General features: G+C 33.6%; 1 protein-coding gene across 1 annotated transcript in view; it reads right to left on the reverse strand.

Moving 5' to 3' along the window:
- The window catches only part of LOC132557928 (intraflagellar transport protein 122 homolog), a 21,074-nt gene extending 9,765 nt beyond the window's left edge, over positions 1 to 11,309 (reverse strand). The window contains exons 1-14 of the mRNA XM_060222457.1: positions 11,233 to 11,309; positions 10,376 to 10,606; positions 9,832 to 9,908; positions 9,386 to 9,519; positions 9,054 to 9,133; positions 7,084 to 7,159; positions 6,717 to 6,908; positions 5,955 to 6,093; positions 4,488 to 4,546; positions 3,782 to 3,925; positions 3,182 to 3,319; positions 979 to 1,143; positions 533 to 652; positions 259 to 377 (exon numbers count right to left, since the gene is read on the reverse strand). Of these exons, the coding sequence (XP_060078440.1) occupies positions 259 to 377; positions 533 to 652; positions 979 to 1,143; positions 3,182 to 3,319; positions 3,782 to 3,925; positions 4,488 to 4,546; positions 5,955 to 6,093; positions 6,717 to 6,908; positions 7,084 to 7,159; positions 9,054 to 9,133; positions 9,386 to 9,519; positions 9,832 to 9,908; positions 10,376 to 10,606; positions 11,233 to 11,291 (1,733 nt within the window). The 5' untranslated portion in view covers positions 11,292 to 11,309. The remainder of the gene's footprint in view (positions 1 to 258; positions 378 to 532; positions 653 to 978; positions 1,144 to 3,181; positions 3,320 to 3,781; positions 3,926 to 4,487; positions 4,547 to 5,954; positions 6,094 to 6,716; positions 6,909 to 7,083; positions 7,160 to 9,053; positions 9,134 to 9,385; positions 9,520 to 9,831; positions 9,909 to 10,375; positions 10,607 to 11,232) is intronic.
- Positions 11,310 to 11,724: the final 415 nt, after the last annotated feature.

Genomic DNA, 11,724 nt, shown 5'->3' on the forward strand with positions numbered 1-11,724 from the left:
CTTTACTGGGCTTGAGAAAAAACTGAATTTCAATATTCTGAAATCATTTTTCGTTTTTCAACAAATTCAATATTGAATCTACAAGGTTTGAAATGAAGTTATGAAATGAGCTGAGCAAGGATATTTCATGAACATATCTTAATCAAAATTTCCCATTCAGGCAAGAAATAACCTAGGTTTATATGTATTTTTAACTCAATTTCAAATCACAACAGTTATGATGGTTACATTACCCAACAACAAAAGCTTGGTACATACTTGAAGAACTTTTTCTCCAGATACTGGTACATAGAGGCAGACTGTGGTACATCTACTGAAGACATAGAGTACACATGGAGACAGAAAATCTTTGATCCACTGAATCCTACCACAAAGCCCTGAAACAAATAAGTTTTGTATATCAGATCAGGTTTCTCTAGAAAAATTCTTTACAGTTACAGTGTGATGATAACAATACATGTCACTTTTCAGTAAAATCTCTGTAATATAAACTGTGATGCTTTGTACAAGATTGTCTACAGTTAAGACTTACCTGTAGCTTCTGTTGATGGACAGGGAAGTTGCTGGCTTTGATATTGAGGAGACCATTGCCAGAGAAACACAACATGTCCTCGTAGTGAGTGTTCCATGCCACACTATTGGCATTGGGCTCCTATAACAGGGGAGACAACAAGAAATAAATTTTGGAAACTAATATCATCTGATGTTCCATTATCTCAGTTCTGCATATCTGTCGATTCATTTTCCTTCGTCTGTAATTATCATTTGTTTTAGAAGCTGCTTTTGTATTACCTCGGCAGGTGTGTTAAAATATATATCTGGACAAATATGTTAAGCTTTAGTACCTGGACAGGTGGGTTTTGAGATATATTACCACAACAGGTATGTTAAGAGATAAATTATCAATACAGGTATGTTAAGAGATATACCACGTCAGATAATTGAGATCTATTATCTGGACAGGTGGGTTTTGTTTACCTGGAATAGGAGCTCCTTAGTGTTTATGTCATACACCAGACAAGTGCTGTGTTCATCCACTACGGCCAGTTTGGTACGAGAGGCTGACACATCCAAACAACGCACAGATGTTGCCTGTTTCAGCAGCATGATGGGAAATGGATTGTCCACAAATATCTTCATAATCTGTTGATGTGAGAATGGTTTGTAAAGTCAGTCAGGTTGACATGGCCATAATTTCATTTAACAATATGTATGCTTATGTCTGTACAAATATACAGAAGAAATGATAAGCCATAAATGTAATATCATCACATTTTATTTAATCTCTGAATATAATTACTTTGTGTACTGAAATAATGCAAAATATAACTTAATTCAATAACAAAGTAACCACTAGCTTTGTCTAGCTATCAGCCCACAGTTAGAATGAAGCATGATCAATGCACATGTACCAGGTACTTATGAGGAATATTTCTGTTTTGAAACAATACTATAGGCTTAAGTGACAAGTATTATCCTAACAACAAATAACTAATCATACAAATAAAAAAATAGTTTCACTTTTGTCAAATTTTACACCCTGGTTTTCAATATACAGGATGTGATCTATTTACTGGGCCTTGAACTTAAGAAATCAGGAAATATTGCAAAGAAATCTTTGTTAACAGTAACAGAGCAACCCTTTGTTCCCATAACTGAAGTGGTAGTGTGATTTTACGTGTTCAGAAAATGTTTTTACTTTTCAGCAAGTTTTGAATCACCATATCTTATCTTAAATCAAAGAACATATTTCAGATTTAGGTCCGTCCAACTGAATTGTTACTTTAATGTTCAATCAGTCTGTGCTTACAAACAAATATCAGTGTAATTAAAATCATTTTCATTTGTTCCTTGTTACATGAAAATCCCAATAGCATTACCAATATAGTGACTTTTATTGCTAGCAAATCTTCCGTTATAAACCAATCAAATTGTCTCTCTATCGGATGTTTCAGGAAATTATGTTAGGTGCAACAATTCAAGATGTTTTCAATCATAGAAATATGATCTTTTCAGGAAACATTTCATTGAAATCAAGTAACCATCAGTATCATTGAAATAAAATCTACATGATACATTACATATTCAATTAAATGTTTCCAAGCATGCATACTTTGTTTTTTATTGATGTCAATGTCATCATCTTGACTTCATTAGCATTTTTTATCATTAATTTTTCTTTCGAAAGCTTTAAAATTCTACTATTCATGACACAGCAGTATGTTTTTAATTGGCTGTAAAATATTTAGTGAAAGGTCACCAGAAAGGTGATTCCAACAGAGCTTGTTGTCAGATCGTCATGTTACAAGGTATATATATATATATAGTAGGAAGTGAAATGTGCGATCAGGTTGCACCAAAATAGAGTTTTGCTAACAGCATTTCACATGTCGAAAGGAGATACCAATCTTAAGATCACAGCAATTCAAGTGACGATTAGTCTTGTTAAAGAACTTCTAATTGAATATATATATTCATAACAAACGGAGAATCATCCTGTAGAACAAGATGCTGGTTAATGATTTTAATAATTTAAGTTATTTTCCATGAAAAACAGAATGCCTTTATAGAAATACTACACTTACATTATCTTCTTATAAAAGCCATTGAGGATGAGAAATGCCAGTGAGAAGGAGACAGCACTTCAGTGAGTGTAGGCCAGAGTGTGACCAGGCCTTATACACCAGTGTTGGTGGAGTGGTGAAAACTCAATAAATTAGAATAAGTGAAAATTTTGTGACACTTAATGTGATGAAAATTAACAGGGATTATTTTTTCAAATGAAAGTAAATTTGAAAAGACAACTCCTAATGAAGATTGACCTAATTATCTACAGATAAGCTGTTGAAGTGTAATAACTTCCCTCCTGTTTTTCTACCTTCCAGTCAAACTTTACATTTGTAAGACTTTCTTAACATTCTCTTTGTCACTTTGATACAAGTCTCACTCTCATTACAATTTGAAGACATCTTATTATATAATGAAATTATCCAAAATGGTCGCAGTCATTATGGCTTAATAAGGTATTGTTACTAATTGAATTTTCATACTGCCAATCAACACTGGCTGAACAATCTGGCCTGGTCCCTGTCCATATCAGTCCTACATTTACCTGTCCATTTTGTAAACCAACAAGTAGTCCCTCTTTACCTTGCGGCATTAGGCCCGCTTCACAACTAACCTGTCCATTCTTGAGACCAACAAGGAGCCCCTCACGACCTGGGGGACCACCTATCACCTTGATGTACCTAATGAGAGATTCCATCACCCACTCCTTCTCTTTGATACCCTGAAAGGAGAAGCTCTGGAGACGCTTGTCCTAAAAACACAAGAAAGGAAACATTAACGCAATTATATGAAATATAAATAAAATTCATTTCATTACTTATAACATTATAAAGTGATTTCTTTACAGCTGCTGATGATGATGAAATCTCAATAAGTCAATATGATTAATAACAGGTCACAAATTAATGCTTTGTTTGCTCGTTGTATCGCCCCATCAATGGCCAAGATAATTTTGATGTTGAGTATCCTTGTAGTAGCTGTATGCTTTGCTACTATACTGAACACCTGCATATGTACAACCATAATAACACAGACCGTTTGAGAAACACAAAACTGCACAAATTTTGGATCTTCACCTAAGGTTTTGTAAGTCAACAACCTACTGACTACCACCATTGTGACCCTCACTAAATTAATTCACTGCCACATCAAATTCACTACACTATAATTTTATAATTGAAAAATGTATCTAGTGGATAAATGTGTACAATACCTGACACAGAATGATGTTTTGTGAGCAAACAACCAATAAATTACAGTCAAACTTTCTGTTTATCTTCTCTTTGACTTTATAATGCATGTCGGCAGCATCGTCCGAGTATAATTCATAAACTACAATCTTGTCTGGCAGCTGAACCTGAAATCAAATACAAATACTTTCAAGACAAACCAGTGACTGGTGAATTTACCCTCAGGATGACATTATTGTAGTATACAGTAAATACATATATATAGCCTCACATGTGATAATTAAGTCATGTGGTATGACTTATTGTGAAATAATTAAATCCAAAAGAAATGAAACAGCATATATAGAGCCTTGACATGTACATCTTGACAACAACACACCATTTTTTAGTAGTATTTGACAGAAATATTGCTTTGAAATGATTAAAAAAGATCCAATATTCTTGTTTGCAAGTAATGTGTCTATATTCAGAATACTTAAGCTAATTTGTGTCTATATATAGAACACTTACAGCTATCAAATCTGTGTCTATATATAGATCACTTACAGCTATTAAATCTGTCTATAAATACAAATATTGAAGTAGAACAGTTACTTAATTATATGCGTCCATATATAGAACACTTACAGCTAATCTGTGTCTATATATAGAGAATACTTACAGCTAATCTGTGTCTGTATATAGAGAATACTTACAGCTAATCTGTGTCTGTATATAGATAATACTTACAGCTAATCTGTGTCTGTATATAGCAATCTTTTTCACAAGGTCTCTACACTTGATTCTCACTGGAAATAGAGATAAATGTCAGTTGATCATCAGTAAATTGATAAACACCATGTATTAGTAACTCCAGCAATAGTGCCAAGAGGAGTATTGAATCCATACCTCATAACATAGGATAATCCTAAGGTAGGCAATAATGAATATATTGCTACTGAGAACAGATAAAAGAAGGATAAATAACAAGTTTTGCTCTTTACTCAGATCAATTCAACCCTGAAATCATCCATGTTTTTAAAGCTTCAAAATTTTCAGAATGACAGCATGCTAGAAATCATGAAAAAAACTAACCTAGTTTCACACATCAGACACTTCAAAAAATGAGTAGTCACTGTGATGTTATAAAAGCTGTTATACAGTGTTCCTCTTTAACATTAACAGTCAAGATGACTTTAAAGCCAAAGAATTTGCGAGGGGAAAAAATACACAATTTTCAATTAATGTTCTTTCCTTTTTTCCCCATTGCATTGTATGCTTTAATGTAATGAAATACCATATATGGTGATTTTTCAGTGGATGGCTAGCTGAATGGCCATTCATTTAATACTAAACATAACTGGTTGTCATAACAATGTAATGCCAACAAGAACAAGGTTTCAAACATCAACTAAAAGAACAAAACATAAACCAATGTTGAACAATGGAACTTGAACCTATATCTGGGTCAGCTGGAGGGGTAAATGCCCCTATTCTCTGTTTCATTTCTCTAGCTGCAGGAGTGTACATGCTTGGCCAATCATGACGGCTAACTAAAGAATTTTGACAAACACAATATGTAAATGACGAAATACAAGATTTGCATGTCATTACATTAAATATAAACCAAGTACAATTTCCTAACTTGTCTGAATATTATTAAAAAAAAAATCATGTCTATGAAAAAGTTAGATATTCAACTGATCAACTACGGCAAAATCTACCCTTATCCCAAGGGGAATTACTAGGTCCTGGGGTTATGAAATTCAATATTTTGAGAAAGCATTATAAGGCCGTTCCATTCATGGAAGTAGTTAGTTCTAGTAAATCTGGATGTAAAGAAGATGTTTGAAATTTCAGTCAAGTTGACCACATCAGTCCTTTGGGGAACAGTCAGAGTTTAATGTGTTGCCAGCACACTGACTTTCTATACTTATAATTCTTACTGGATTGTGTCCGGTAGAAATTAAACAAATTATACTCAAAATTATAATTTTTCAAAAATAAATTGACCCACCTCCCATTGGGAAAATGTGTGACCAGGGGGTTAAAAACTTTTCAATTCATCAAAACACGATCAGAACCTTCCATTCAAAAAGAGTATTTGATTCCACAATATCTGGTTATTGAGAAAAAGTTTACTTCATCTTTATCTGCATGTACCATTACCATCCCCTTCTCCCATACCATCTTCCATTTCTGTATCTGCCTTCATACCTTTCTGGTCTGTAATGAGGTGCTGTATGATAACATCAGTCATGTTGTCTCTGTAGGCGTATCTGTCTTTATACAGTCCGTGTACAGTGCTGAAGATCAGTTGGTAGTATCCTATTGTTCCGTCCTGGCAGCCGACCGCCTTTAGAATAAAATCCCCGTAAATAACTATCTTCATTTTTATTGTTTCTTTCTTTTTTTAATTTTCATCTTAACATCCATTATGATTATTTTAATTATTGATATCACATGTTTGATTAATTGACCAATTAATTTTTTCTAAAGGACTTGCTATAACAATGACACATACAGAAGTCCCATAATGTGGTATCACATATACAATGAAACTTCTCCAATCCGATCTATATCAAAATCAATTACCTCCTGAAGCCGAACGAAATGGCAATGTACGGAATGATGTTCGCTTTATTATAGTAATGAAAACCTTCCCAATGTTGATCCTTCTCAATTCTGAATACCAAACTGATTTTGTGTCCGAAATGATTGAAACAGACCAAAAATTGCTTTTGAAAACTGGCCTTACCTAAACGATCAAGACCAGAGTTCTGATCAGCGGACCGTTCAAATTACTTCACTTCTACAAAATGAGCCCTCCCCAAACCAGACAAACATTCATGTCTAATGCATGGTCAGTTTGGAGAAATTTCACTGTAATCACAATAATTCTAACATCGATTTAACAAATAAAAAAAAGGAAAATGAAAAAAATTAAGATACAGAAATAATTTTCAAACAGATACATACCACATAGTTAGAGTCTGGTTTGACAGCTGCTCCCCAAACCCATGATGCCTGCTCCCCAATGACACCAAGCTTGACCCCCTCCTTTGTATGGAGGGTACACTGTTTGTTGGCTCCCCCAATCACAACATACTCGCCCTTGGAGAACCAGCTGACTGTACAGGGATCATAGCCAAGGTTCCTGTCCTTACCAATCTGTAACCAATCACACCAGTTCAACAATTAAAGGCTGATGTTATGACAAAGGTCTCCCCATTGTTTACCAGTATTGAAAGTTTGTACAAATAAAACAATTCATTGGAAATCATGTCATAAAATCACATTAAACTTGAAAGTAGATAAAAAAGAAATTTATGTACAAACAAATTACCTGTTTTCCTGACAACTGATAGAAGGAGAGTCTCTGTCCCCAGTCTGCCACTGCTAACACATCATAGGTCTCGTCTCTGTTAAAATAATTAGCAATCATATATCTTTGATAAAATAAATAGTGTATATCAAATATATATATATCAGGTGCCTATTTCTAGCATAATAGAAATAATTTGATAGTGACAGATAATATACAAGATTTTCTAAACAGATCTTGTTTTTTTTGTTTTTTTGTTTTTTGTTTTTTGTTTTGCACGATCTGTGAAAAATTGAATAAAGACACAATCATACATGATAACCCTTAATACAAACAATGACTGCTATTTGTTATTGTATACATGTTCATATTAATGAAATTGACTACAAGAAGGATGTTGAACCTATATCAAACTTCTCATACAAGTGCTTGAACTTGTATCAAACAGCTCTTAGATGAACCTCTATACTTAAATCTTCCTTATAATTCAGTAGCAATTTGTTTGCTTTTGAAGATTTCAACATTTTCTCAACTGTAGAGGTCATAATGAGACTACCTCCATGGATGATGGGGACACTCAAAGTAAGGTTTATGATGCCATCACACAGATATGTCATTCATTATCTAGGTAGACATGGTGATATCACATCCAATCCAGTCAAATCATAGTGACATCAGCTTAATCAGCTGTTCATGTTGTCTCATACACAGCTGAATATGAAGCAGCTAGCAGTAACTAAATTTAACAGACTTTGGTCTGTCTAATTCAGGGGAGGTAATTCATAACCTTCTTTACCTCATCAGACATTCAAAAATAAGGGCAAGAGGGAGATTCTGCCTAGTAAGGTTTTAGAAATGAAAATGACAAGGGAGAAATGATAGTAAAGATAAAAGTTTTGTCTCTCGCAATCATGTAATGAGACAGCAGGTACCACTCTTTGCATCACCTACTAGCCAGCTTAAAACTACTATACATGAATGTTTTCTATAATCAAGTCCCTAGATAAACCTACCAAATAAAATTTTAGTTCTAATCAAAAACCAATGATAGCCCTCAAACACAAAATTTTGGTATTTCTTTAACAACTATTAGTACAACCAAATTAATCATTCATGGAGCTCTATCAGATCACCATGCATCTTTTTATGTGTATAATGGTATTCACAATTCAACAATTTCATTCAAGCATATGCTCCAATATGTGTTTGAATAATGCATACCTTCATAAATTAATGAAGTTTAAATTTGATCCTTAAAATTCATTCAGTTTTAAAAAATGCTTTAAACATGATTTTAAATACAGCAAACTACAACTAAAGATAATAAAAATAATGAGTATCTATTTCATTAACACATTACTAATTCAAAATACTCTAAATGCAGCAGTCTAGCAAAAGTTCTCCCAGCAAATCAACTTTGAAGCTAAAAATCCAAAAACACAAACTCAGATTTTACAGTGAATGAAATTTTAGTTTATATCATGTTTTCATTATTTTCCTTCAAAAACTCATTTAATCATAGCACACTTTCACAAGCATGAAAACCCTGCAGATCAATGAGGAGAGTCATCTCCCTTCAACCACACATGAGCCAACACCGTGTAATAGCTGTCTCTATGAACTTACTTTCGAAAATGTGAATAAACATTTGCAGAGTGGGGCCTGTCAAGCAAACATTAATATTTCCTTCAAAAATAATGAGATTAGCATTACAAAGTGATTTTAATTTTGAAACAGAATACCACCACCTACAATCAATGTTTAAACATTTGAAGATATTATCCTGATAATTTTTCATTGATTTCTTTATCACGCGCAGCATTAGTCTGTACATGTTGTGATAAAGCCATTAGTTTGTTAGTTTAGATATAGCACACACTTCTTGCTGTTTCTTTAACAAATGTCATAATTTGAAATGTACATTATTACATAAACTTTAAATCCAGTGTTAAGTTTAAATGTCTTTATAAAGCCTGTTCAAGCTCTGATACCTGCTGGGATTCCATTGTAGGGACCAGACAGGAGATGTAGCTGCATTAGGACGTTCTATCTTCACTTTTTCTTCCCCACTCTATATTTACACAAAATAAGATATATAAACAACATGATTTTCTAACACTAAGTACATTAATGTGCTCTGTCAGGATCAGGAATCAGATCATTTTTCATTAACAGTTTGTAAATTTATTCTGTATATTTTGGGTAAAAATTTATTAAGGATCTACAATTAATTGTAATTAATTTTAACACAAACTAACATTATGTATCATTGAAAATTTGATATAATCTGTATAAGACTAAGTGTTGTTCATATAGAACTGACCTTGTTGCGGATGCTGACCAGACCATTGTAGAGCCCCAAAGCCAGATATTGTCCATCATTAGTCCAACTACAGCAGGTGATACGACTGTTCACTTTGTGCTTAGACACATTCTTCTGTTCTGCTGTCCACAGCCCTTAATATCAAAGTTTTAAGTGAGCATTGAAAGAGAAAGAAATGTAACAACATCTCTCTGAAATATGTATTAATATACAGGCCGTATAAGATGGTACAATAAATGCAGGGGTGAACAGGAGAATTATCCTTACAAAATAAAACAACAAGTATATCAATACTGAAATATACAACATGCAAGCCATTCTTCTAACCGACATTTCATCTGAATAAAGTACAGCAGATTTCAGTTACAAAACATTAAGAGTGCGCCATATCATTTTCAAAACATTTAAAATTCATTTGTAAATAATGTCATCCAGTGATAGCTTACCAAAGTCACTGACAGCACAACTGGCTAGCTGGTGAGTCAATGGGTTGTAGGATAAACACTGTATAGCATCATTGTGTCTGAAAAAGGACAATGTGTTACTTTGTTTCTAAGAAGTTTTTATAGCTTATTGTGTTCATATCAAAATCATTTTCGAGCAATTTACCCCCAATTTATCAGGACAAAATTAATCTAGGGAGAGAAAATCACCACACACTAATAAACAAAAATAGTAAATCAGTAGTATTATCCTATAATATAATACAGTGCAAGGATCTTTCCTTTTTTCTCTCTCTCATTTTTGACCTGAATACTCATTGTCTGAGGATTAAAAAAAACAAATCAGATTTTTGTAATCAAATGGATGTTATAAACTCCTGTTATCAGATCTGTCAAAGCTCCTATCTAAGAAAGACACATGAAGGAACTTCCTATTTCCAGATTGTTATTTCATTTCTGATTTTAGATAAATCAAGTTACTGTAAAAGATCAAAGTTGGCATGAATACATTTGATAATTTACATTGTCAATCTTTAAAGATACATACGTGTATTTTAGAATACCCTCTAGTTTACTTGTCCAGATTATGACACTTTTATCAGCAGATCCAGAAGCAAACCGTTTTCCATCTCTGGCATATGTTACACAATACACTGTGTCTTTGTGACCTTTAAGTGGTTGGATAAGGGTGCCATCATTTGTGTCATATACCAAGACACGATTACCAGCTGCAACAATCAACTGGCTGCCATCAGGTCTAAAGCACAGGTCCCATATACTGAAAAAGAAATGGCCCTGTCTTTTATGATCTATAGACATGGATTGTAATCACTCTGTTATTAGCCTAAACCAGTACCATAAGCACAAAACTGTTCATTATTTGTGTGATTTGTTGTAACTGTGACGGTTCTGGGAAAAAGAATTAGTATCGGAACATTTCAAACTACCTATATATTTACTCATTGCAAACTGCCAGTTCAGAGTTGATGAAAATTAAGGCACTTTTAACATAGGATTTCAATGAGAAAGTTGCCCAATATGTGCTTGAAACTGTAGTTATCGGAAAGTATTAGTTAACCATCGTCCATGTAGATACTTGAAACAATTTCAATTTTTATCTTTATTTAGAAAATTGTTTTGACATTTGGCATTTTCGTTTAATGTTTGAAGTAAGGCCGTAATTTTTCAAAATCTGCCAATGAAGCAAACTTATACAAATGGATACGAGACGTCGTGTGAAAATGTTCAAAGGCGAAACATCGAAACATTCCCTTGTAATCAGTCAACGTCCATTTGTTGTGCTTAACCACGGGTCCAAAATAGTGAAATCTGGACAGTCTTTGAAGTATATTTCATGTTCTATCGTTAAAACAAAACGGTTTGCATTAACCGAAAACACCATACCATTGTTCAAGTTTGTCTCTATCTTGAACTTTGTCAACCCAAGTTGGAACAGCTCTCATGTTTACCAAAAGTGCAGTCTGTTTTGGAATCCGGCGACAAAGTGCTCGACATGCGCATGGTCTAACTTCCGCTCGAGATATCGTAATCTCGTTATTTCTCACGTCGATGTGATATTTATGTTATGTTACACTGAATTCATTTCTATCAGCACAATATTTTTCATAACATTTAATATTTGAAATAACTGTAATAAAATATAACTATGGTGCCATAAATGTGAAACCTGTTAAAATATCTTGTCGGGGCCCTCTAAAGGATTTTCTATCTTCTGAATCGGCGAGGGACCGAGAGGGAGCAAATATCATATATAATGAAGCTTAACCCTATACGGGTCTTGATAGGAATAACTGTTCCGTAAACAAGCGAAAATTATCACATTTACTCCTAAAAATGTTGTGAAGTTCTGCAGTTAATTGAAATCAGGCAACATCA

The sequence above is a fragment of the Ylistrum balloti genome, unplaced genomic scaffold (genome assembly GCF_031769215.1).
Source record: "Ylistrum balloti isolate Yb309-2 unplaced genomic scaffold, AGI_CSIRO_Ybal_v1 Utg370742, whole genome shotgun sequence".
Classification (NCBI taxonomy): domain Eukaryota; kingdom Metazoa; phylum Mollusca; class Bivalvia; order Pectinida; family Pectinidae; genus Ylistrum; species Ylistrum balloti.